The following is a 25,910-nucleotide window of genomic DNA, read 5'->3' as shown; positions in this document are numbered from 1 at the left end:
AGAGACCTTGAACATGAACTTTGGTCCTCCATAACAAGACTACACATTGTTGCTTGGTAGCAATTATTCAAACAGTATCACCCATGTTAAAACTAATGGTCTGCAGAATTCCATGTTCAATGTGTTGTGGGATGGCAGGGTTTTCTCAGGTCATGCAACCACATCTTTTTGCAAAAGTTATTCAAGACAAAATGGTTGTGATGGATGTCCCAGAGCCAATGGAATGGTGTGCAAGGACCTTTGACATCTTTGGTCTGCTTACAATCAAATATTCCTAGTCACCAAGTGTCCTCCACACAAAACTTACTGTGTCCCCAAATTGGGATGGGGCAGACGACTCCCAGAGAATTGAGAGAGTTTTCTTGGGCCACTAAGGATGACCTTAAACTTTTCAGCATCCTGCCTCTATCTCATGAGTGCTAGGATTGCAGCCTTGTGCTGCCATGCTTAATTTAAGCAAGGCTGGAAGTCAAACACATGTTAGGCGAGCATGCTACTGACTGAACTACATTCTCCATCCTGTATCGCATGAGGTGTGTGTGTGTGTGTGTGTGTGTGTGTGTGTGTGTGTGTGTGTGTGTGAAAGCATACATGTGTGTGGTCAAAGGCCAGAAATGAAAGCTAGGAGTCTTTCCTCAATTGCTCCCACCATTATGTTTTGAAGCAGGGTCTCTCACCAAGCCAAGAGCTCACTAGTTCAGCTAGGCTGACTGGCCAATGAGCTTCATCTGTCTCTGCTTTCCCATCGCTAGGATTATATCAGATGCCAACACATCCAGGTATTTTTATGGGTTCTGGGGATCCAGACTCATGTCCTCACATTTGTATGGCAGTCACCTTATCATCTGAGCCATTTTTCTGGCCCTTATATGAATTCATGAAAGTCTGTCTTATGGGAGGAGAGAGCTGAAATGGCAGAGGAAAGGAGCCATGAGGAAGACATGTCTGACTTCCAAAGGAAGTCATCCTGCTAGCACTTCTCATCTACTGTCCCCCAAATCCACACACCCATAAGATTAGGGTGCCATCACTGTGGGCTGTCCCACTCACCAGGCAGGGAGTCTGGCCTTGAACTCATTATTTCATGTTTTCACCAGCTCTGACAGACTGAGGTGACCAGGAAATAGCCTCTAGAAGCACAGGGTTACAAGAAGAAAGAGAATAACATGCTGATAGGACCTGGACCCTCCGTGGCCATCTGTTCCATCCCATGGCTTCCCATTGACTGAGCTCAATGGTGTCTCCAGCCACATCTCTACTTCCTTCATACCCATAAAGCCTGAAAGATTAGGGTCAACTCACTTAGTATAATCATGTGTTCCTACATCATGGTTTGAATGTAGTGTGTCTCCTACAGACTTCTGTGTTTAGACCCCAGCTGGGAGCACTGCTATGGAGTTTATGGAACTTTGCAGACTTGTGGTTTAGCTGGCAGAGGGGGCTGCTGTGTGTGTTTTATAAAGGGGGGTGGCCTTTGAAGCTTCTTATCTGCGTTCAGCTCCAGCTTTAGCTCTCTGCTTTTTGTCTGCCATCATGTGAAGAAGCAGTAGCCTCAGGCTCCCACTGCCACAAACAGGTGGTGTACTGCCCTGCCTTCCCCATCACAGAGGACTGAAGTACCCTGAAACTTTGAGCCAAAACAAACCTTTTCTTGGGCTGTTTCTACCAGGCACTTTGACCCAGAGGTGAGAAAGGAAATTAATTACTCCCTGTATATGTGCAACCCTGCCCAGCGTCTCTTTACTATCTCACAGTCACACAGTTAAGGGCTTTCAGGAAGACAACAGCTTAGAAGGCTGAAGACAGAGCTTAGGACCTTAGGGACACCTGCAGTGGTCAGATGGAGGGGTGTGTCATGAGCTGACTGAACAATAAGATCTCACACCACACAATGAGTGAAAGCAGTGCTGTTGGCAAACCCCACGTTGGTAGTTTCTTGAAAGCCTTGAGGACATACATGAAGAGGAGGCTTTCTTTCCTTATTTTTTTTAAGAACCATTAGAGAGATAAGCATGAGAGACCCCCACTTGGACCTGCAGGAGGAACCTTTCTTGGGGACATGGCTTCACATCATCAGGATGCTGCCTGTCTCTTTAAAGGATGTTTGGGGATAGATAGAACCTTGCTCCTCACTGCAGCAGCTCTCTGGCACTGCTCTCTACTGACAATGAATGAGCTTGGGGAAGAATAGGATGGGCCAGGACTCAGTCTCATCCCTCACAGAATGTCTGTTTCTCTGCCTCTATTGTCTCTGTTCTCTCTCTCTCTCTCTCTCTCTCTCTCTCTCTCTCTCTCTCTTCTCAGCCATCCCAACTGAAAAGCTGATTATTCAAATGACAGTCCTTCAGTTAGAGAAAATAGGAAAGTTCCTACTCTGGTTCCTTCTGAAATCATTGGTATTTTAATCAATAATTCAAAAGGATCCCAAGAGGGTAGCTCAGGTGGTAGAGTGGTTGTCAGGCATTTGTGAAGCTCTGGGTTCCAGCCCCAACACTATGCAAAGTGGGTGTGGTGGTGCATACCTACAATACCAGCATTCAAGTGGAGGATACAGGAAGACCATAAGCACCAGGTTGTGCTGATTAGTTTTTGTTAATTTGACACAAGCCTACACACATCTAGGAAAGGGGTGTCTTTATCAGATCGTCCTGTGGGCATGTCTGTAGGGAGTTTTCTTGATTAATGACTGATATAGGAGGATCCAGGCCACAGTGAGCAGTGCCATGCCTCAGCAGGGAGACCTAGACTGGAGCAAGTCAGCAGGCAGCCTTCCTCTGTGGTTTCTGCTTCAGTTCCTGCCTTTGGCTTTCTTTGATGATAGACTGTAAGAGGTAAGATTAAATAAACCCATTCTCCCCAGGTTCCTTTTTGGTCAGTGTTTTATCACAGCAATAGAGAAACTGGAATAGAACTTAGTATCAGGAGTGGGGTTTTGCTGTGATGGACCTCACTGTTGGCTTTTGTGTCTTCAACCATTATATAGGAGGAAGGTGAATGATTTTGGAGCTTTGGTCTGGACAGACATTGAATGCTCAGAGCTTAATGACCTGTTGTGGGAACTTGAAAGACAATTATGAGAGAAATGTAGTCAATGGAGGCCGGGCTTGTGAAGTGTCAGAGGGAAATGGAGAACCTCTCCACAACCCAGTCAGAGCCATCAATATGATATCTTGAATAAATATATCTGTGGTTTCTGGTTATCTGGGTCTGAAGAATCAGCTGTGGTTAACAAGAGACCAGCACCAATGAAGTGAAACCTTTGTTTTATTGGTACAATTAGTGCTGGTCAGCTGGGTCTGAAGAATCAGTTGTGGTTAGCAAGAGACTAGTTATTATTGAGGAAAAACCTGAAAAGAATTTGCTAAGAGTTAGCATACAAAAGCTGTGGTCTAGAAAGGGCCAGGAATGAATCTCAAGCTGGAAGCTGAACTTGGTAATATATAAGAGTCATCTCCATTTGGTATTGGTTTTGGAGACATAAGGGAATCATGAAGAGCAGCTAAGTCTTGGCACTATGAGAGGCCATTAGTGAAGGTATAGACTCTAGAATTAAAGGGTTCATGGAGAGAAGCTAAGTCTTGGCACCACCACCCCAAAGGAGGAGGGTCGCTAGATCCTCCCTTGAGGTTTTAGCTACCACTTCTTCCTGTCTCAGCTGCATGTGGACTTGCAAGTGTTGGTCTACATAGAAGAAGATTCAGTGGGAGCTGTGGACTCTGCAGGGATATAGCTGCCTGTGAGTTAGAAGTACTGTATGTGGGGTTTTCCAGTGGTGTAACTGCCTGTGTGTCTCCCATGCTCCCGTAAATAAACTCAATATGCTCTTTGGCTCATCAAACTGGCCTTCAGTGGAATCCTGTCTTTGGGCTATCTATACCTTCTGTCCTTTCTGGTAAGAAGGCATTTCTCTAAGCCTCCCCAGGAAAAGTTGGGTAACATGAGACACATCCTTTCCATCATTAAAAATGAAGAAAAAAGCAAGGAACTTGCCTTGGTGAACACAATGGACACCATGAAGAAATCCAGAAGGAAACTCTCAGAAATGTCCTTGTAGTCAAAGTGGAAAAAGATGACTGTGAATCCCAAGTTAGCAAACTGGTGAACTGGGTTACAGAACGATGTCCTCAGTAGCTTCATGCCTGCAGTGATCATCAGAAAAATGTCCCAGCTGCAGGGAAAAAAAGAGGATGGGTCAATGACGTCACATGATGTGTTATATAGTCATGTGCAGGCTCATAAGGCCAATGTGGAGGTCCTGCACTGTCCACATCTGCAGACAGTGAACAGGACTTCAGAAAACAGGGGTAACCATCTCAATTCTTAGAGGGAAAGCTTAAACAGAGACTTGGTCTGAACTGACTGACTCTTTGGCACATATTTCTTGCCACTGAAGACATTTTATGTCCGTCCTGGTTAATCTTAACTGTCAGCCTGACACAGCCTGGAGTCATCTGAGAAGAGAATGTGCAGTGTGGTTCAGCTTGGCTTGTGGGCATGTCTGTAGGGGATTGTCTTCATTGTTAATAGATGTAGGGGGCCAAGCTCACCATGGGAGGCACTAGGCAGGGGGCCCATGGCTGGATCAGTAAGCTAGTTAAGCATGAGCCGGGGAGAGAGCCAGCAAGCAGCACTCCTCCACTGGTTTCTGCTTCAAGCTCTGTCAGGATACAGTCCAAGAACGGAGTTGTACCATGGTAATTCTGAGTGCCTGTGAGAAAACTCTAAGAAAACAAGACAAGAGTCTGTGACCTCAGTTTCTTCAATAGCATGGAATTGTTCTTAGAATGTGTTTTCATGTTTCTCCCAGATAGAGCAGGTAAGAATGAGTTTACTTCAGCTGTTGTTATTCATATGACTCTATGAAAAAATATGTTTTTGCCATGTATGGCTTGTCCTTGTGATTGTACACTTCACTCAGATGACTCTTCTCAACCCTCAGAGTATAAATTGTCTGATGCTCCAAATAAAGTTGGCTGTTGCAGGAGTCTTTAGTCTGCCTCATTTTTAGGCCACCAACTAGAGCAGTAAGCAAAACTCCTGTTTCAGTGCCTGCTCCGACTTCCTCAGTGATCGACCTGGAAGTGTAAGCCCCTAAGTCTTCTCCTCCTCTAGGCTGCTTTTGGTCAGTTTTATCACAGCAATGGAAAGGACAGTAGGGCACTGTCCATCAAAAACTGTGGCCATGAGAGTCACAGAGTGCCTTCAGGGTTTATCTGAGGTCATGGATGGCATGTGAGAGCATGCCACGGGAAAGGTGTGGACAGTTAGAAACAGTATGCTGTCCCAGCTAGGGTCTGCTCCAAGTGTGCCTTGTCAAGGCAGCTTGATAACTGAAACAATGGCTCAGCAAGAACCAACATTATGCTCCACAGAGGGAAATGCAGACTTTTGATAAAGCCATTTTCTCTTCTACAGCTTACCCCCAGTGTCTCTTATGTGTGTTACTCTAGTGAACACAGGCTTTCTGGTCTCCTTTAAGTCAGTTTCCTAAATTTTCTCTGTCATGGCATCAGCTGAGCAGCTGAGCCAGCCAGACCCACTAGAAACCTTCCCTTCTAGCACATTGCTTCTCTGTACCTCCTCCCACCATAACAATGTAGTTGGCCAGCGCCTCTCACATTCTGTCAGAATGACAGATCTGCAAATTACCAAGTGGCTTTCCATTTGTAAATTCAGAATTAATTTTTGTCTGTGAAACTAATGATTTAATCTTACATGGCTCGTGCTTTGCAAGAACACAGACACCTTGATGAGGTGCCGCTTGATAAATGCAGGAAGTGGTGACAGGGTCTCTTTCCCCCTCCCCCAAGCATGAGAGTTGCTAAATGAAAATGATATGAAGCAATTTGTGAGGCTTGAAGCACAGCGGTGGAGACTCCGGGCTTTCCGATTCACGCTGAGCACCTGTCACCTAAGGAGTGCCCTCATCAACTGCTCTTCTGCAGGGAGATGTTCAGACTCCCCCCCCCCCCCCCCCATATTTACTCTTGGCACCACTGTGGGCAGATCAAACTTTGTGTCCCTGTCACAGCATGGTATCTGCTCTAAATAGAGTCGAGTGCAAAACTGCCCTGGTACCTTTCATGAGGCCAGTATTCAGGGCGTGTGACATTGGCTTTTGTAGTTTCTTTAGAGAAAACCCACTTGGTTCTGAAAAATAATCCCAATTAGTGTGAGAATTATAAACTGTCATCCACTTACTGGGTGCCAAGTCTCCTGTAGTTGCTTATGGAAAAGGCATCAAGAGTGAGAGCATTCAGGACGATAGCCGGGTATAAGAGATACTTTTCAAAACACTGAAGCCACACATAGAGTCTCTCGAACCACATTAAATGAGCAACATCTGAAAGAAATACAAGATCCACTCTGAGACTCTTCTCACGGCAAACAGCAGGTGCTCTCCCCTTTCAACAGGGCCGTGGTGGGCTCCCGGAACCAGGCACGGTGTGCCAGGTCTCCTTAGAGGCTGCTGCTCTCAGCTCCGATTCTGCCCAGCACGCAGATGATAACACACAGGTCAACATCTGTGTTTTCAAGACAGTTGACGTCTTTGGAAATGATTTCTGGACAATGCCAGAAACGACGCCAGGTCATCAGGTCACCGCCCCTCCCTTTCTTTTTATTCTGGCAGTATTTTACTTCCTCAGTCCCTAAATCCTTGTTCCCTACAGCTGATTCTCTTCAAGTAAGACATAAATGCCAAACCTCTCTTTATGTTTTTAATCAGATAAGGACAATGATCTTTATCTGGGGGAAGGTAAAGAATAACAAAGAAAAACAAAAGATATTCCAGACTCCACTAAAACAGGGAAAAGTCAGAGAATCAAGTTCAGAAAGGATGGTGGACACAGAGGTAGGAATGGCCCCTCCCTTCCTCTCCCCTCCCTCCCACTCCCTTCCTTCCCCCCTCTTCCCTCTCCTCCCCTCCTTTCCATTTCCTTTCCTCTCCTTCACTGGTTTCATCTCTGGAGAGATCAGTTGCTTAGGCTTCTTTCTGCACAAAATTAATTTTTTTTCTCTGATTTCTCCATTTATAAGAAATCAACAGTGTCAGATTGAGGCCGTCACATCAAAAGCAATTCATTCAGTCTGTTTCAGAAAATATGTTAAGAGTTCTAGCAACATTTGTCACCAATTCAGAGAAACATGACAACCTTAAAAGTAAAGGGACAGACATCCAAGCCATGTCACCCACAGTGCGTCAGAGGAAACGGTGGGTGCCAAGGCCGGGGAGAGCCGGGAACCATCTGGCCAGGGGAGGGGTGTGTGTGGCAGATTTTCAAAAGCTTGTCATGTTTGCTTTTAGGAAATGTTATTTTTCAGTGTGTGGCAACAAGAGTGATTTGAGATGGGGAGCAGAGAAGGTGGGAATCTTCCCGTCGTGGTGACAGGGCCCTACTCCAGAACGTGATAAGAAAGGCAGGATGTTCACGGGCTTCAGTTACTCACCCGAGAAACAGAAAGCAGCCAGTTTCAATGAAAACATAACGAGCAGTTGGCTCCCAAACTCACCTCCTGTGATTTACCAAAAATGTCAGAGTGTAATGACTCATTCAGTAAGCCAGCAAGCATCGGTGCTATGTGTGAGCACGTCTGTTTGTGTGTACTTGTCTGTGTCTCTGTGCATGTCTGTGTTTATCTGTTTGTGTTTGTGCCTATCTGTGTATGTGTATGTCTCTATGTATGTGTTTGTTGTGTCTGTGTGTGTCTATGTGTCTGCTTATGTGGCTGTGTTTCTGTGCTGTCCATGAGTCTACGCATGTGTCTGTGTGTAAGTGAGAGACCACAGACCCACTGCCATTCTGAGCCATGTGTTTGTGGTATTAGAGCTTCAGGAGACTCGGGCATTAATGCTTACTATGGTTTGGATGTGAAATGTCCCTATAGGCTCATGTGTTTGTACATTTGGTCCCCAGCTGATGGTGACATTCTGGGAGGCTGTGGAACCTTTTGAGTGTGGTAGCTAAGCAGAAGCCACCACTGCCTTGAAGGTGATACCCACTCCAGGTTGGCCAGACCTCTTTTCTATGTTTTGAGCTCTAGTGATATCATGACCCTGATGCCAGCTCCTGCACCCACAGAGCATCCGAGCTGCTCCAGGCTCCCCATTCTCCCCACCACAGTGGACTACAATCCTCTGAACCCATGAGCCCAAGTGATTTGCCCCTAACAACAACAACAACAACAACAACAACAACAACAACAACAAATTGGTTTTGCTAGGTATTTGGTCACAGAGAGGAGAAAAGCAGCTACCAGGAGGCCTTCCTATTGCCTGACTCTGCAAGAGGGGGCTTTATGAAGCACATACCCCAAAAGGTCAGGCCATACAGTCAAGGATGTGGATGGCTGGTACCTGGATCCTCAAGACACACCGACCCTGTCACCAGGCAGAAGCTGCACAGTGACAGCGTGAAGGAGCTTTGTGTCTCACTTATGCAGGAATAAAATTAACCTAAGAACCAAATCCAAATTCATTCACCCTATGGTCTCAAGTTTCCAGAAAAAGTGGTGTGCCCTGTTAAACATCTCAAATGATCTGACTGAATGACTGATGGTTTAAGATTCCCGGGATTGTGGAGAGCCAGAATGCCACATGTCCAGAGCCAATTTATCTTGGGTTGTCTTTAGCCATTTGTTGCCAATTTCTGGTTTGACCCTACATCCTTATGACTATCAGGTAAAATCCCTTTTCATGCTCAGTGGGAAAAGCACGTGATGTGCAAGTGTGAAAACTGAAGTTTGGATCCGTGAACCAACGTTAGAAGCCAGCCAAGCAAGGCAGCCACAGAAGGTAGACACAGGATCCCCAGGGCAAGCTGGCTAGCTAGTCTAATTGCTCAGTAAGCCTTGGGTTCAATTGAGAGACCCTGCCTCAATAATGAAATGAAAAATGATCAAGAAAGACACCTAGTGTCAACTTCAGGCTTCCACATGTATTAACATCCATGAGTGCTCACACCTGTACCTACACACATGGCGCACACACAAAAGGAACATACAAATGGTACCTTTTGTTCACCAACCCAAAGCTCAAGAACATCAACAGGCAGCAGCTGAGACCTATAGCTGAGATTGTTCACCTCATTATGACCTGATACCTGATATTTCCATCAATATAGTTTTAAAGTACCTTGATTTACAACTTTCTTTGTTTTTACTGTAAAATCTTCATGAAAATGTTACCACATTGGAATATGGAATTTGGGGTAACCTAAGTCTGTGTTCCTGGATCAGTATCATTCATATTTGGCTCCAGAATAAGAGCTCTTCTCTCTTTGAGGTGAGAGTTGGTGGGTTTTTATTTGTTCGTTTTTCTTACTCTGTAGCCCTGGCTGGCCTAAAACTCACTATGTAGATTAGGCTGACCTTGAACTCACAGAGATCAGTTTGTTTCAGCCTTCCGAGTGCTGGGATGAAAGGTCTGAGCCACCAAGTTTCACTGACAACTGAGTTTATGAACCTTAGGCATACACACAAACACACAGAAGCGGGGAAGAGAGAAGGAAAGAAGGTGGGGGACAGAGAGAGAGGATGGAGGAAGTGGGAGTGGGGAATAGGACTGAGGGAGACTGTGACTGAGACTGAGTGGGAATCCAGGCTGAACTATACAATTTAGCTCCCTTTGCCACTGGAATGCTACAAGGGGCATGAACTTGCCAGTGGCTAGCATGCCTGCCATTGAAAGGTTCTGAATCTCTCAATGAGGAAGCCCAGAGGAGAGGGCACAGGAGCATCCATGTAGCACACACCAGCAGGAGCAGGCTGGATGGTAAGGGGAAAACATTTCAACACTATGGAACAGTTGAGTGGAAGTGGATCTAAGACCCCCAGCCCCCAAGCTGCGAGGTCAGGGTCTGTTTACTCAGCTACTGATGGAAAGTTAATTTCATTTCAATTCTTGCCTGTCTCAGAATCCTCCAATCTCAGTAATGTATTCTAATGAGATGCTCCGAGCTCTGGGCCGATGGGTCTCACAATGAAAGTCTGCGGTTGGGGGCAGAATGGAATGCTGACCGATAATACAGAAGGATGCTTAAACAAAAGCCCAGGCCCAGAATTCTGAAATTTTGACTTGATCCTTTATTTGTGAGGCAACCAGGGAAAGCTAATAAAAAGCAAACCTTGCGATTGCAATAACATGATGAACGTGTGTCTTCAGTCCCCAAATTGTCTCTGTAGTCCTACACAGTACAGTTAAAAGGAAAAGCTGTGTGATCATATTTTATAACTGCCTCTCCAGAACGTCCTCAATATGCAAAGAGACCATAAAAACACATTACCAGAGAATTGTTCTTTCTCTTTCCCTTGGAATATGAGGCCCCCGAGTGACAAAATACAAAATAATGATGCCATTTACAAGTTTATAGACGGCTAGCTGCAGCTCATGGCTTTAAATTTTCTTAAAGGGTTTGCAGGTTGTGTTTTATTTAGGTGCTTATGGGACTATGATGGTCTTAGCAATAATTAAAAATTAATCAGGAATCCTCAGGATGCTCTCAAGCTTTAGGAAACCAATCTATTCAGATCAGAATCAGGACAAGCTGAGAGGATTGTGGCTTTCAGCTTGGGGCACTGAGGGGGTCAACTCTGAGGCATCTATGACAGAGAAACCCTACTGAGTGGCATGAACATAGTTGGAGAATTAGCACCCCTGGTGTGGACAATCTGTTACCTACAGGTATTGAGCCTGCTCCAGGGCCCTTGGACTCTGCTTGAGATAATCTCAAAGTTCATGACCTTTCTTTTCTCCATAACCTCATTCTAGTCCAGGGTTTCTGGCATCTCATCCCATGCCTGGGGGTCTGCCTGACCTTCTCTTCAGGCCTGTTTAATGTTCCTTCCCCAGTGGTCCCTTCCCTTCCCTTCCCTTCTCCTCAAATCTGATGAGGACTCCTGCTCCTTTCTTGATTGAGGACAGCCATAGCTGTATCATATGGTATTTTTGTGTTCTGTGATGGTCACCCAGAGATAGGGAGGACATATAGCCGTTCACTGACTGGCTAAGGATGAGACTAAACAGGCAACCTGATAGATCAACACCGGTATACGTGTGTGTGTGTGTGTGTGTGTGTGTGTGTGTGTGTGTCCACCGGTGGGGTCAGGATGGAATCCTGGCCAAAGCACCCTACTTCCTCAGCTGGTTCGACTCTTGCCCCAGCACTCTGCACTGTCCTTGGCACATGCTGGGCACATGCTGGGCACTTTATATTTTTGACTGAGCTGATAAATACAGTCAAGTTTCACACCACAGCAACCTTTCAAACAAGCACAAAGCAGAAAGAGCAATAGGAGGGAAGGACAGGTTCAAGTTCACTGTTTTTAAAAAAGATGTGTGATTTGTGTAAATATGTGTGGATATGTGTGCATATGAGTGCAGGAGCACTCAGACACCAGAACAGGGTGTCAGATCCCTGGAGCTGGAGTTACAAGTTGTTGTGAGCCAATTGACACACGTGGTAGCAGTATGCACTCTTAACTACTGATCCATCTCTCCAGCCCTAGGTTCACAGTTTTTGAGGAATGAAAAATATCTATTATTTCTTTGGCTCTTCCTTTTAGGGTCATGCTTAGAAAATTCTTTTTTTCTCTCCTTCAACTAGTAGACTGTAACTCATCGGTGCCGTTTTTGGGGGCACTATGCTGTCTGGTTTTAATGTCTAGACACAGGATAGAGACCCTCAATTGAGAAATGCCTCCATAAGATCTGGCTGTAGGCAGACCTGTAGGGCATTTTCTCAATTAGTGACTGGTAGGGGAGGGCCCAGCCTGTGGTGGGTGGTGCCACTTCTGGGCTGGTGGTCCTGCTGCTTGCTATAAGAAAGCAGACTGAGCTGGGCGGTGGTGGCGCACGCCTTTAATCCCAGCACTTGGGAGGCAGAGCCAGGTGGATCTTTGTGAGTTTGAGGCCAGCCTGGTCTACAGAGCTAATCCAAGACAGGCACCAAAGCTACAGAGAAACCCTGTCTCGAAAAGAAAGGAAGAAAGAAAGGAAGGAAGGAAGGAAGGGAAGGAAGGGAAGGAAGGAAGGAAGGAAGGAAAGAAGGAAGGAAGGAAGGAAGGAAGGAAGGAAGGAAGGAAGGAAGGAAGGAAGGAAGGAAGGAAGGAAGAAAAAAAGAAAGAAAACAAGCAGACTGAACAAGCCATGCCGAGCAAGAGTAAGGAGCACTCCTCCATGGTCCCTGCATCAGCCCGTGCCCCCAGGCTCCTGCCCTGAGTACGGTTGATAGTGAACTGTGAAATGGAAATACAAGCAAACTGTACCTTTCCCTCCCCAAACTGCTTTCCCTATGGTGTCTCATCGCAGCAACAGAAACCCCAAGACAGCGTCTATGTTTTTCTTTTTCCTTTCTTCCTCTGTTCCTCCCTCCCTTGCCTCTTTCCCTCTCTCTCCCTTCCTCTCTCCCTCCTTTCTTCCTTCATTTTGATAGCACTTTAAATCTTTACTGCATCTGGAATTCACTTGATACAAAGCTGTCCTATAAAAGTTTCTGTCCACACCCTACTGGTAACAAAATTATGTCCTTATTTGCATTTGAAATGTCTCTCACAAGTTCGTGTTTGGATGCTTGGTCCCCACTTGGTGGCACCTCGTGAGGACAGTATGGAGTCTTTAGGAGGTGGGGGCCTTGCCAGAAGAAATGGATCACTAGGAGCCCAGGAGTGGGCCTTTAAGGGTGCTGTCTGACCCCGGGTTCTAGCTTTGCTGTCTTTGTCCAGGTCACCCATGACATGAACAGCTCCCACTCCATGCTCTTGCTATGAACTGAGCTGCTCTGACACATCGTCCCTGCCTTGGAGGACTGGAACCCCTGGAACCAGGAGCCCCTAAACCCTTTCCTCCCCACGTTGAGTTTCTCCAGACCCTCTCTCGTTAGAGTGGAGATAACAGGATCCCAGCCTTCCATGCCCACTCCGTGATAGCCTACCGCTGTCACCTCGGCCACTCAGCTCTTGTGGCACCTGACACAGGGAGGTCAGTGTCCCAGACAAGCTAGATAAGGGAGTGAAATGCCTCTTTCATAATAGATCAGCAAATCAGATATGCCAAGGCACAGAACCAGTACGGTAGCTTTGTTTGGGAGAATTACGGTCATTCAACAGGCTAGCCAAAGATGAGGAAGTGATTTTTCTTGGAAGGAGGAATCAGAGATGGGAGGGGGTAAGCTGACAGGCAGCTGCTGCATTTCATTACAGCTTATTCTATTTGATTTCTAACACTCCCGGTCACTTTGACATAGTGAAAGATACATGAAAGAAGGCAACTTCTCTCTGAGCTATATCTATTAATTGCAGAAGCCAGGGAGTCTGCAGCAGAGGCCGGCTTCGCTACGGCGCAAGGTAGACCTCATTGCAGAACTACAAATCTGGGGCGTGTTACTGAATCATTAATAGTACATTTTTAAAATTTGATATTTAAATGAGATCCTCAATTGGTGTGTTTTATAATTTACATAATCCTTATTCATTTATTCTAATGCATCCAAAAATTAGAGTGTAAACATTTCACAGCCAGCATGCTCCCCCATGGGTCCTTCCATCTACCCTTTACTTCCAGAGGTTTTCCTGCACACACCAGCCCACAGGGGACTTCTGTTCCTTCTGTGAATTTACAAAGCAATAGGCAGTGTATCTGTTCACTCAACCAACATTTACTGAATAGTACCCATGTACCAGATTCAACATGCAGTTACTTAATCCCATGTATTTTCTAGTTTATCTGAATTTATTAATCTAGTTTATCTAATAGTCATTGTGAACATGACAGGATTTAGAATTGCCTGGGACACAAGCCTCTGGGCACAGCCATGAGGGATTATCCAAATTTGGTTAACAGAGGTGACAAAACCTACTTTAATTATGGATAACACCATTCCATGGTCTGGGGCCTAGGGAGGAATAAAGAAGAGCGAGTGAGCTGAGCCCAGCATTCATCCCTCTCTGCTTCCTGACTGAGCATGCCATGTGACCAGCTACCTGGAGTTCACACCTTCCCTGTTAGGTAAACTGCTCCTTCAAACTGTGAACCAAAGCCAACACTTCCTTCCGTACCCTTCTTTGGTGTTTTTGCTGCGGCAAGAAGGGAAACAACTGATCCACTGGCAACTGTCATTGTTGTGTCCGTCCATTGTCACCTGGCACCCTGAGAAGAGGGAGACTCAACCGAGACATGGTCTCAGCAGATTGGCCTGTGGGAAAATCTGTGGGGACCTTTTCTTGACTGATGATCCACGTGGGAAGGCAGCCCATGGTGGGCTGTGTCATCCCCAGGCAGGTTGTCCTGGGTGTTACAAGAAAACAGGCTGAGCAAGCAGCTGAGTGGCTCTCCCCCATGGGTTCTGCTTCAGCTCCTGCCCTGACTTCCTAAGGTGATGGAGCGGGACCAGAGAGTCATGAGATGGAATGAACCCTTTCCTTCCCAAGATGCTTTTGGTCCTGGTGTTTATCACAGCCACAGAAAGCAAACCAGGACTGTTCTCTGCAAGCCAACCCATCTATAAAATGGACCATTAGAAAGGGACCGCTCCTGTCTTCCCACGTTACATCTTTGTCCGATGGCAAGGGTTTGCATTCAAGGTGCACATAAGATTGCTGACCCTTTGGCCAGGCTCTACTTTGGGAAGGAACCTTGGGAACTACAGCCTGAGTTCCATCCTTCATTTTCCCACTGAAGCTACAGGTTCTGGACACATTACTTCACTCACTACCCACAATTCTCCTCTCATACTGCCCACAATCTTGGTAGCTTCCAGTCCCCGCCCAGAGCCATCCCCTGCCACAGGCTGTCTCTGCTGGATGGTGCCACCAGCACCTACTGCCTCCTCATTCCTTCTTTTCATTACTTTTTCATATTTCTTCTGGCACCTTAGGCCACTGAAGCTGTTACATCTAGAACCTTCCTCGAGTCCTTCGATGCCTTCACCCACCTGGTGTCTGAAAGGCACAATTGAATACTCGGTGACCAAGAGGTCACAGTAGGCTGAGGGACTGTGCAGACCCAGCAGTGCCAGGCAATTTCAATGGCTTAAAATGGACTGGGAATTCATTTTAAATGTCTGAAAATAGGAACAAGTCGGTCTCTCTTCCATCTGTTCATGCATGGAGTGAGAAATCGCAGAGCAAAAGGGAACTCACCAAGGAATATCAAGAATTCCTATCCAGACAAAAAATTACATTTTTAAATTTTATTTTTATTTAGAGGCAAGGAACTTGTTGCCCAGGCTATCCTCAAACTTACAATATAGCTGAGGATGGCCTTGAACTTCTGATCCTTCTACATCTACCTTCAAGTGGTGGGATTTCAGGCACATGCCACCACACCCAATTTATTTGGTGCTAGAAATTAAACCTTGACTTTCTTGCATGCTTGGCAAGGATTCCACCAAATAAGCCACATCCCCAACTTCCAGAAGAAATGCTGTTTCTTATCTGATGCTCTGAAGCTGCTGCTTACACCAAGCAATTTCTCTCATGGGAACTGCTAGGTCAACCCATGTAGACACAGCTGCTGTCTACACACAGCTTGTTCATGGAAACTCAATAATGCAGAGCCTGATAGTTAATGGTTGAATATGAAGTGATGCTCTCATTAGTGGCCAGTCAAGTAAACCAAAATTATAACCTTCAAGCATGAACTATGGAAGTTACTTTTCCTATGAAATCAGTAAGCGGTGACTATTAACAGAACATGCACCTGATTTGACAGACTTTCTTTCTTATTCCACCTGACCAGCCTGGTTTAGGCAACACCTCCATTCTGAAGCACAGACTTTCTCTTTTATTATTGTGGGCAAACACGCAGTGAACCCTGTGTCCTTTGAAGCATGCGGCACTGTGGCATTGAGCACTCTCACGGAGCTGTGCACATGGGCCATGAGAAGGGTGTCCACTCATTGTCCCTTGCAAGACTGGGACACTGACCTCTTGCTTCCCGTTGCTGGCACTCCTTGCTCTTGAGCACAGGGTGTGAAACCCACATCCAGGGGTGGTGCTTTCGGAGCTGAGGGAGCAGATGGTGGGTGATGAGCCCCACCGTGCCTGCCAGGGCAAAGAGCACGATGCTGAGAAAAGGCTGCAAAGGAGAAGGAGATCAGGGTCAATGGAAACTCCTTCCTTTCCCCATTGTTTTTTTGGGGGTGTGTGGTTTGTGTGTGTGTGTGTGTGTGTGTGTGTGTGTGTGTGTGTGTGCATGTTATGTGCAGGCAAGTGTACATATACATGCATGAATGAGGAGGTCAGAGGATAATCTTAGATGTCATTCATCGGGTGCCATTCATCCTGTTTTTGAGAGTCTCTCACTGGCCTAGAATTCACTAAGCAGTCTAGGCTGGCTGGCAAGGCATACCAGGCAAGCCCTCTACTGACTGAGCCATATCCCCAGCCCTCTTCCCCTCTTCTCCTAGGAATATCTATGTGCTGAGAGCTGTTAAGAACATGGTGGGGAAGTGACTCCTGGAAGAGGATGGGAGAATTCGGCCCCCTGGAATGTATCCCCCATCTTTCTAGAAGAGCTAGAGAACACAGATGATAGAATGTCCTGGGAAGACGTGACTGTGCATGCCCCACATTTGTGAAGAGGCAGCAATGTTCTGTAAGAACTATAAGGCAGAGTCCCATGTGGCCCCTTTTTGTGCTTGTTCTCAGTAAAAATGTCCAAATGGTCCTGTCACCGTGACTTCTGTCTTATCCTAGACATAGCTACTTTTCCCACTACTGATGGAGGTCTGGTGTCTGTTCCCAGCCCAGCACACTAACAACTGTCCTTGATTACAAGCTGTTCCATCACTCTTAGGAACAAAATACCTCCCCCAGGGTTACACAAGGGGAGGTGGCCCAACTTTCCTCTTGGACATAGTTCTCAGTGTGCATGATCTTTAACCCTCTCCCCTGGCTCCTCTGCCCCTCTACCCTCATTCCACAGACCTCCACCAAGAAAACAGCAAGGGAGGACAGAGCCTTGGGGACACCTACCCGTAAGGACAGGAAGACAGTGCTGGCACTGACTGCAAAGGAGAGGACAGCTGCTGCCGAGCAGATGACAAGATCTGATCGCAGGACATCCTTCTGGAAAGAGAAGGTTGGTGGGGAGGTCAGCTCTGTGTGGCTTTCTCAGCAGCCCTCACCAGGTGAGTCGGGGCAGGACACCAACACTCCACATGCTGCTCTTCCATGTCAGACCCATCCCCCAGAAGCATCCTCCACTAGCTTGCTCACTGGCTCCCACTGTGGACATCTCAGGAAGAGTGAGGCACATGTGGCACTAGTGGATTAGCATACATATGCCACATGGGAAGAACACAGGTATCTATACGTAAGAAGCCTAAGGTCCCTTTCCACAAACTCAGACGGGACACACAGAGTCCCCATAGATCTCCCTCAAAGAGCCTCACAAAGCAGGGCTGATGCTAACGGTCTCTATGAGGTCCCGGGTGGCCTTGGGTGTCAACACATCCAAAGCCTTGCACATATTTCTTATACTTTGGACCACACTAATTATACATTTTTATTCAACCATCAGATCTATAAACAAACAGAAGACCACCACATTCCAGCTACTTAAATAAACACATCACATGGGGCTGCAGGTGAGTGTCATCCCACCTGGCTCTCTTTCCTTGATTTTTAAATTTCATCCATGTGTGGTTTCTTCCCTACCATGCCACTAGTTCAATGCCTGTGTTAACATGTAGAGCTGGACAGACATAGTGGGGACACTAAGGAGAGCCCTGACACTGACCAAGAGTAGTGGGTGAGACCACCCATGCAGAGCAGTGCTGGAGACCATCAACAGGATGGTGCAGGAAGTCCACAACCCCTACACCATAGCATGTCATGTACCTAATTCGCCTGTTCTGAACTTCCTTCTTGTAAGTCAACAAGTACTAAACATGGGAGGAATCAAAGTGATAGAGCACAGCTCTAGTTTCCATCTGTTGTGATGACCAAAAGCAAAAGCAGCCTGGGCCAGGGGGATTTACCTTTACACAATTTATCACTGAAGGAAGTCAAGGAGGAACTGAAGCAGGAACAGGAAGCAAAAACCACAGAGGAACATTGCTTGCTGGCTCACTGGTAAGTTTCTGTTTAACCAGCTTGCCTCTACAGCCTTGCCTGCCTGCCTAGGGAATGTTGCTGCTCACAGTGGGCTAAGCCCTCCTATGTCAATTAACCATCAAGATGATCCCCAAAGACAGCCCCATAAGCCAATGTGATCTCAGCAATGCCTCCACCTACACTCCCTTCTCCGGTGACTATGGCTGCGTCAAGTTGACAATTAAAACTATCTCGGACAAACAATGATTTGAGATTTGATTTCTTTTAGCTTTTTCTCCATCAAGGGACATCTGATGTTGAAGCCTAAGAAAATCTGTCTAGGGCCTGTTGCCATTCCTCACACTTGTGAGACACCAGCCCTCCCAGAGGGCAAGTCTGGCATGCAGAGCATTTTCTGGCTATAAAGATGGTTGACTTTTTTCTATTTTTCCTTGGCATGAGTTTGTCACTCAAAATTACTAAATATTTGCCCATTGGGAAGACAAATGTTTTACCAAGTAATCTGATTTACAATTGTGTCATATTTAATTGGCTAGTTTTCCTGTTTGAGGGGTAAACAGTGGGCCATCAGTACCACTGTGGGCAGGTAAGTTTGCATTTTCCTTCTCTTAGGGCAAACATGAGCACAAATTGTTTTCATTCTTTTCCCAAGTTGGAAGGCATGTTAGAGAAATACTGTAATTAATAAATTGAGACAGGCTCTCCTATTCCAGGCTGGATTTGAACTTGCTATATAGCTGAAGATGACCTTCCTTTCCTTATTCTAAGTTTTACACAGCATTGTTGAGGTATAATTGATGTATTTAAAATGTAAATCCTGATGATATTTTAAGGTTTATTCATTTTTATTCAGTGTGTATGAGTGTTTTGCCTGCATGTATGCAACCCTGGTGCCTGTGGAGGCCAAGAGACAACATTGGATCCGCCTGGTACTGGTGTTATGGATAGTTGTGATCTGCCATTTGGGTACTGGGAATTGAACTTGGATTCTCTTTTAGAGCAATGAGTGCTCTTAATCACCAAGGCATTTCTCAGTCCCAGCATGATGAGCTTTGACACATACCTACCTCCAAAAGACCATCACCATTGATTGTTTAATTTAATGATTAAAATGTAAATTAGCATATTGACTGGCTGCGGGGGTTCCTCTCTGGCATTTGCCTACTCTGTCCCTCTCTTCACACTATCTTTGTGGTACTACTGACCTACTCCATGTTTACAGTCTAATCTCATTTTAGCAACGTTGTATAAATAAATGGAATCACATAATGGGTGCTTTTATATTTTTGATCTGGCTCCTTGTGCTCTGTCTTAGTTACTGTTCTGGTGCTTTGAGGAGACACTGTGACCAAGGCAACTCTTACAAAGGAAGCATTTCATTGGGGGCTGGCTTATAGCTTTAAAGAGCTAGTCCAGGAAGCAGACAGGCATGGTGCCCGAGCAGTAGCTGAGGGATTTGCATCCTTATCTACAGGCAGCAGGCAGAGAGAGTCATGGGCTTTTGAAACTACAAAGCCTACCCCAAATGACACACATACTTCAGCAATGTCTCACCTCCTAATGCTTTTCAAATGGTCCATCAACTGAGAATTTAGCATGCAAATATATAAGCCTATGGGGGTCATTTTTATTAAACCACCACATATAGTATAATTATTCTGATGTTTGTCCCCAGTTATTGTCTCTTAGGCTCCTTCCTCTTTGTTGCTGAGAAGTATTCTTTTGCAGGATATTCCATAGTGTGGATAGGCCTTTGTGTGTGCTCCCAGTTTTGACTGTTTTAAATAAAACTGCTGTGGATATTCATGATACACCTCTAGGAATGTGCATTCTTTTTTTCTTGTCTAAACATCTGGGGGTAAACAGCTGGCTTATATGGAACACTGGGGCTTAACTTTTTTGTTGTTGTTTTGTTTTTCAGGACAGTGTTTCTCTGTGTCATTTTGGTGCGTGTCCTAGATCTTGCTCTGTGGGTCAGGCTGTACTTGAACTCACAGAGATCCGCCTGGCTCTGCCTCCTTAGTGCTGGGATTAAAGGCTTGCGCCACCACTGGCCCAGCTGGGACTTAATTTTTAAAGAAAAATTCTAAACCGTTTTCTAAAACAATTATAAGCCTTCTGCATTCTGAGTATGTGTCCTGGAAGTTCCACAGTCTCCCAAGGACATATTAATTTTAATATAGGATTGGCTGTGCAGTGTAGGGGGGGGTCTTCATTGCCCCCTATTCTGTGTCATGTTTTCTTTATGTCCCTCCTTTATAACTTAAAACAGTAATGAAAAGGCATAATCTGCTAATTTACGAGGCAGTAACAGATTCGATTTTTTGTTTTGTTTGAAACTGTTCCTTCCTAAGCAGCTGACATCATGAAGGAAAGAATGTCAGAGGCAGGGGTCTCCAGGCCCTCAGGTCCCATTCTCCCACCTCTGGGTTTGGAATTCACTGGAGTTGACTTTGAAGTATAGTGTGACACAGGAGTCTGATTTTATTTTGTCATTTATAAATGCTCACGTTTTAAGATTTTTAAAACTTTTAATTCCTGTGTATCTTTGTGAGTGTGCCACTTATGTGCAGGCTCCCACAGAGGCCAGAAGAGGCTGTTGGGTCCTCTGGAGCTGAAGTTACATGCAGTTGTGAATACGGGGAACCAAGCTTGGCTAGAAGAACATGTCTCCTCTGCCAAGGGTCACTGCTAACTAAGCTCATAAAGTGAGGGCTTTTTTTGTTTTGTTTTTTTTGTTTTTCATGACAGGGTTTCTCTGTGTAGTTTTGGTGCCTGTCCTGGGTCTCACTCTGTAGACTAGGCTGGCCTTGAACTCAGAGATCTGCCTGGTTATGCCTCCCAAGTGCCAGGCCTTTTCTACAGCCCATTTGTTTGAAATTGTTTTACAGATCCATAAAGATGCGGATTTCTCTTGCAGCTTAAATCAACAAGGAAGTGGATAGGTGTTCCTGCCTTTTCTTGACAGTGAGGATAATTAAACTGATCTCTTATACTTGATTCTCACCCAACTGTGTGGACCTCAGTGTCCCCTGATGGTGGGTGGCCTTTCACTGGACACCTTTTGCAGCTCCAGAACTGATTTCATTCCACTGTGTGAGAGCTGAAGACCAAGGATCAAATTCTCCCAGATGCCCTTGAACAAAGAGCACCCTGCCCTGCTTACTTTAATTCTCTACTTGTCCAAATTCATTTTTATTCTTCACTCAGGCTTCTTTTTTTTTTTCTTAATAAGAATGGGGACATATTTGATTCAGATTGTTTCACTTTTAATCAGCAAGTTAGTTTTGATGATTTATCTGCCCAGTGCCAGGTGGGCAGGACCCTGTTTGATTTCCTCTCTACCCCCCTCTGTCCTGTCTTCCTAAAACTATAATCCCTTTGTGACACACCCTGGTGTCTATTGAAGGATTAGCAGGGAAAAATCCTTCTTTCTCCCACTGCTGAACGCCACACATCGGATAATCGATTCTTGATTGTGACACTTAATTTTCACACAATGTATTCTCATGACTGACGGGTCCCTTTCTGTCTTCCTCAGATGTGCTAATCCTACTCTGATCTCGGAAGGGTCTCTCCCTCTCTCTTTTTTCCTTGTGATTCAGCCTTTTTATAGACTCTTAAATCTCAAAGCACTAAATTCCCCTTTCTCATCCGTCTCTTTCAAGTCTTTCTTCAACGACGAGCTGCTATTTTTCTAAATAAACCTTACAATCATTTGCCAGTGCTGTGAATTTGATTCCATTGGGAATGTTTTGGACTGGATTAAACACAAAAAAAAACTATTTTAAAAGGCTTTGCAGTTTATAAACCTCAGTCTTCCACACCAAGTCTGGGGAGGTCTATCCATGACTGTAGAGGGAGCTTCATTTCCATTTGAACAGGCTGCCTCTGACTTCCTGTGTCACATCTTGGTGAGCTTGGGTGAGCTCTGGTTTGCTGTTGAAGGTTATTCGGGGTTTGTTGATGTGCTCTTGCTGTCCACATTTTCTTTTCTGTGCTGGCATCTGTGGGTCCTTCTAGCAATCACACTTGACTTTAATAAGATTTTCTGTACGTGCTCTTTATAAAAGGCCCCTTAGCTACATGTTTCCCCATTTCAAGCTTTATACCAGGATATCCAGGGGTGATAGTTTCCCCCATTTTAAGGGCAAACTCATGTATGTTTAACCAAGAGATACATTGGCCTGTCTCCATCTCCCCAGTGTGTGTGTGTGTGGGGGGGGGCAGTGTTTACAGATGCACAGCATCACAGCCAGCTTCAATATGTGGGTTCTGGGGGTCAAACTCAGGTTCTCATGCTTGTAGCTCTCCAAGCTGCCTCCCTCCCCAGCCCTACTGTGTCATTTCTGCTAGGACCCTGTGCTTCTTTCCTAAAGAGCAGTGTAGAAGCTATCCTAACACTGTACAGCCTAAAGATCTAGACAGAGAGGGAACCAGAAAATCTAGACACTATAATGAATGGTTTACAAGAAGTTGCCTGAATTTTATACACAATAATAAGAGGTTTTTAAAAAATGTATTGATTCATACTAATTGAATATAATGAAAGTATCAACTCTAAACTTGACTAGGAGTCTTGAGAACGATGAATATAGGAGGAGGGTGGGACAAAAACCAGAAAGGCTATGTGCACACGGCACATGGAAAAAGTGTTGCAAACCATGAGGAAAAAGTTCAAGTCTTCATTACTAAGTAAAATTTGGGGGTGACTCTGTGTGCATGACCCATCCCATCTTGCTCCTGCAGAAACTCACAAGCCCACAGTGTTTCTCCATCAGTGTTTCTTCATGTACAGTCTTTGAAAACCTGGACAGAATTACCTGGTAGGTATTCTGGCCAAATGAGTCAAAACAGGGAGTGAGGGGGCTGTGCAAACGCCACTATCTAATGAAGTTCCTCGGAGCTTCTCTCAGAAACCAAAGTTAGAAGGAGAGAGGTACACAGACTGAGGGAAAAAAGGAACAGAAACCTGGAGAAACACAATCAGAAACAGAAGGTAGGATTTTTAACTTGTAGCAAAGGTTGAATAACCAGCCTGGGAAAATGGATGTGATAGCCCCATGAAAATATTATGATTAGACAGGAAATCCTAAGAAAGACGGGCACAAACATCCTATTACATCACCTAACACATCACAATTTCCAATGTTCAAAGCTTATACAAGAGCATGAAACTGGGGGCCAGTGGGGAGCCCAGAGGGTACAGGTGTCTTCCAGGCAAACCTGATGATGGGAGTTCAAGCCTAGAACCCATGCAAAGGTGGAAGGATAGCACCAACTCCAAAAGCTTGTTCTCTGACCTCCACAGGCACATGTGGCATATGCACCCTTTCTCCTTGCCCCAATAATAAATGTATAAATGATTTTATTAAAAAGGGCATGAAAAGCAAAGAAAGCGACAAGTAACTTGTCGCATCTAACTGCGCTGATGACATGCTATCAGTGTCCATTGGGCAATTAATTGTCATATTACTCTGTGATTCCTAGCTTGCTTCTATAGTAATAAACAAGATAATAGAGATACATCACCATTAGTCATAACATTAAGGAAGACTTCAGGAACATAGATTCTCTTAGATACTTATGAGGGGTGTGGGATAAGTCCTGTCTCAAGACTCCTGGTCCAACATTCATAGGAAGGCTATATGTGTTGTTTGAAACACCGGTGTCTTCCTTCATGTTTAGTGCCTAGCTCCACCCTAGCAGCGTCTTCTCTGTTGTTAAATGTTCATACTGATATGTCCTTGGATGCTGTCCTGCTGTGCCCTTTATCACTGTTACAAAACACTCTGACCAGAGACACCTGGGGCAGGGCTGTTTACCTGGCTTACACTCCCAGGTCATTGTTTATCACTGAGGGAAGTCAAGGCAGGAACTCAAAGCAGAAGCCATGGAGGAACACTGTGTGCTGGCTCATGTAGAGAGTGGAGGAAGCCCTGAGTAACCATGTCAATGGCCATGCCATGGGCCAGTTGACCCATGGAAAATTATAAAAGCCATTATCCATATGGGCCAGGCTCAAGAGGACTGGCAAAGTTTTCCTAGGAAGTCTTGATTATCAGTGTTTATGAATGACTGATCCATGTGCACAAATGCTAGCTACTGCGGACTCCATCATCCTGAAGTTTACAGGCTGCGACTTCTCATCTACAGAGACCTCCTACCGGAGACTAACTGCCCCCTCCCTGTGATAAACACACTGAGGTCCCAGGTTGCCGTTCCCCCCACCTGACTCCAGGTTCCCTGCCTGTGTGTCCCCTGTGTCCTTCCTTCATCCCCTCACTCTCCCTACTGACAGAACCAGAGCTAAGCTGCCATGCCGAGGTCTTACCACCGAATCCTTCATACTCTGAGGGAGAGGGTCTGTGGCTGACTCTTCCAGGTTCTGATGCAAGCATGTAGGAAGCAATCTGCACTGAATGAAGGACCTAACAGAAGAAAGACACATAGGGTTTTGTTTTTTTAAAAATATGTGTCTCGGGCCCACAAGGGGCAAAACCAAGCCCATTACAAAATCACAGTAGAAAGAAGATGCTCAGGAGATCCTGAGGATGTTTTCATTGATAATGATGATGATGTGTGTGTGTAGTGGTGGGCACATGTGTGAGGGTCAGAAGACATCTCTGTGGAATCAGTTCTCTCCTCCTTCCATTTTGTGGGCTCTAGGATTCAAACGCAGGCTGCCCAGTCCCATTTCCCAGCTGAGCCATCTCCCTAACCCATGTTTCAATTTTTAAATTTCACCCTGATAAAAGTGGCCAGGCATCTTAAGGGTATCAGTACTCTAACTGCCAGCATCTGAGGATCTCCTATTTCTTCCCTCCAACCCACTGGGCTGCATCCTCACCTAGAGTACCAGCAGAAGGCAACCATCCAGGCACATAGCTGACATGAAATATCATGTAAACCATGATTAACTTTCTCATGTCTCTCCATTTTTCTGTGCCTTTCAACCTAATGCATCTAACAGCCTAAGACTTTGGTATCTCTGACTCCCAAGTGAGTTATCTTAAGTCAAAAGATTATGTAAGTTTGGTCAAATCATAGGACATGCTATTATCAATGTCTGATACATGCTGTGACATTGTTCGGAGGATTTCCAGTCCCCAGAAACAGATATACTTCAAGTGACCAGAGATTACAATAGATCTCATTTAAGGCCTTGACACAAACCTCATTCTAAAGTTCAAAGATGCTGGTTGTACAAGAAGAAACGAAATAAACTGAAAGCATCCTTCCAAGGATATGGGTCTGTTCTCCACAGGGGCCCTCCATAGCAAGACAGCAGTGGGGAATTCATGACTATAGCTTTCCTACTGCACTCCCAAACACGTCCACCCAGCTACCTGTGAGCTTCCCTGCAAATGTAAAGTTCAAAGGCAGAGGCTGGCTGGAAAACTGTCCCTGAGTTTCTATCATTTCAGTCAGCCCTGCATTTCTCTGCTCCAGTGCAATGCACAACCAGCTTGCTTAAGCAAATGTCAAAGAGCAGAGGGCACCGAATGGCCATCTCTACTTTGGTGAGTCAACAGGGCTTTGGGAAGGACATCCACAGCCTGGGAAAGAAGGGATCATGGGAAATGGGGAGACAGTGTCGTCAATAAAGTGCTTGTGACATCTGACTTCCATCTTCAAAACTCATATAAAAATTCTGGGGGTGGTGTCACACATTTACGATTCCAGTGCCGGGGAGGCAGAGGCAGGAGGATCTCTGGGGCTTGCTGGCCAGCCTAGCCTAATTGGCAAGCTCCAAGCCTGTGAGACTCTTCAAAAAAAATGGTGAACCACAACAGAGGGATGGCACTTGAGGTGGATCTCTGACTTCTATACTCACGTACATGTGGACACACACA

At 45.5% G+C, this 25,910-nt stretch overlaps 1 protein-coding gene across 3 annotated transcripts in view; it reads right to left on the bottom strand.

Annotated features, from left to right (window-relative positions):
* Positions 1–25,910, bottom strand: part of Pcnx2 (pecanex 2) — a 163,834-nt gene that overhangs the window by 61,419 nt on the left and 76,505 nt on the right. For 2 of the 3 annotated variants that reach the window (XM_036186896.1, XM_036186898.1), the window contains exons 17-21: positions 24,389–24,485; positions 16,972–17,064; positions 15,922–16,072; positions 6,202–6,343; positions 3,991–4,168 (exon numbers count right to left, since the gene is read on the bottom strand). In XM_036186896.1, the coding sequence (XP_036042789.1) occupies positions 3,991–4,168; positions 6,202–6,343; positions 15,922–16,072; positions 16,972–17,064; positions 24,389–24,485 (661 nt within the window). The remainder of the gene's footprint in view (positions 1–3,990; positions 4,169–6,201; positions 6,344–15,921; positions 16,073–16,971; positions 17,065–24,388; positions 24,486–25,910) is intronic. The other variant, XM_036186897.1, reaches the window with a different exon arrangement.

This window comes from Onychomys torridus, chromosome 5 (genome assembly GCF_903995425.1).
Source record: "Onychomys torridus chromosome 5, mOncTor1.1, whole genome shotgun sequence".
Classification (NCBI taxonomy): domain Eukaryota; kingdom Metazoa; phylum Chordata; class Mammalia; order Rodentia; family Cricetidae; genus Onychomys; species Onychomys torridus.
The sequence above is the reverse complement of the archived record's forward strand: the minus strand, read 5'-3'. Positions and strand labels throughout refer to the sequence as shown.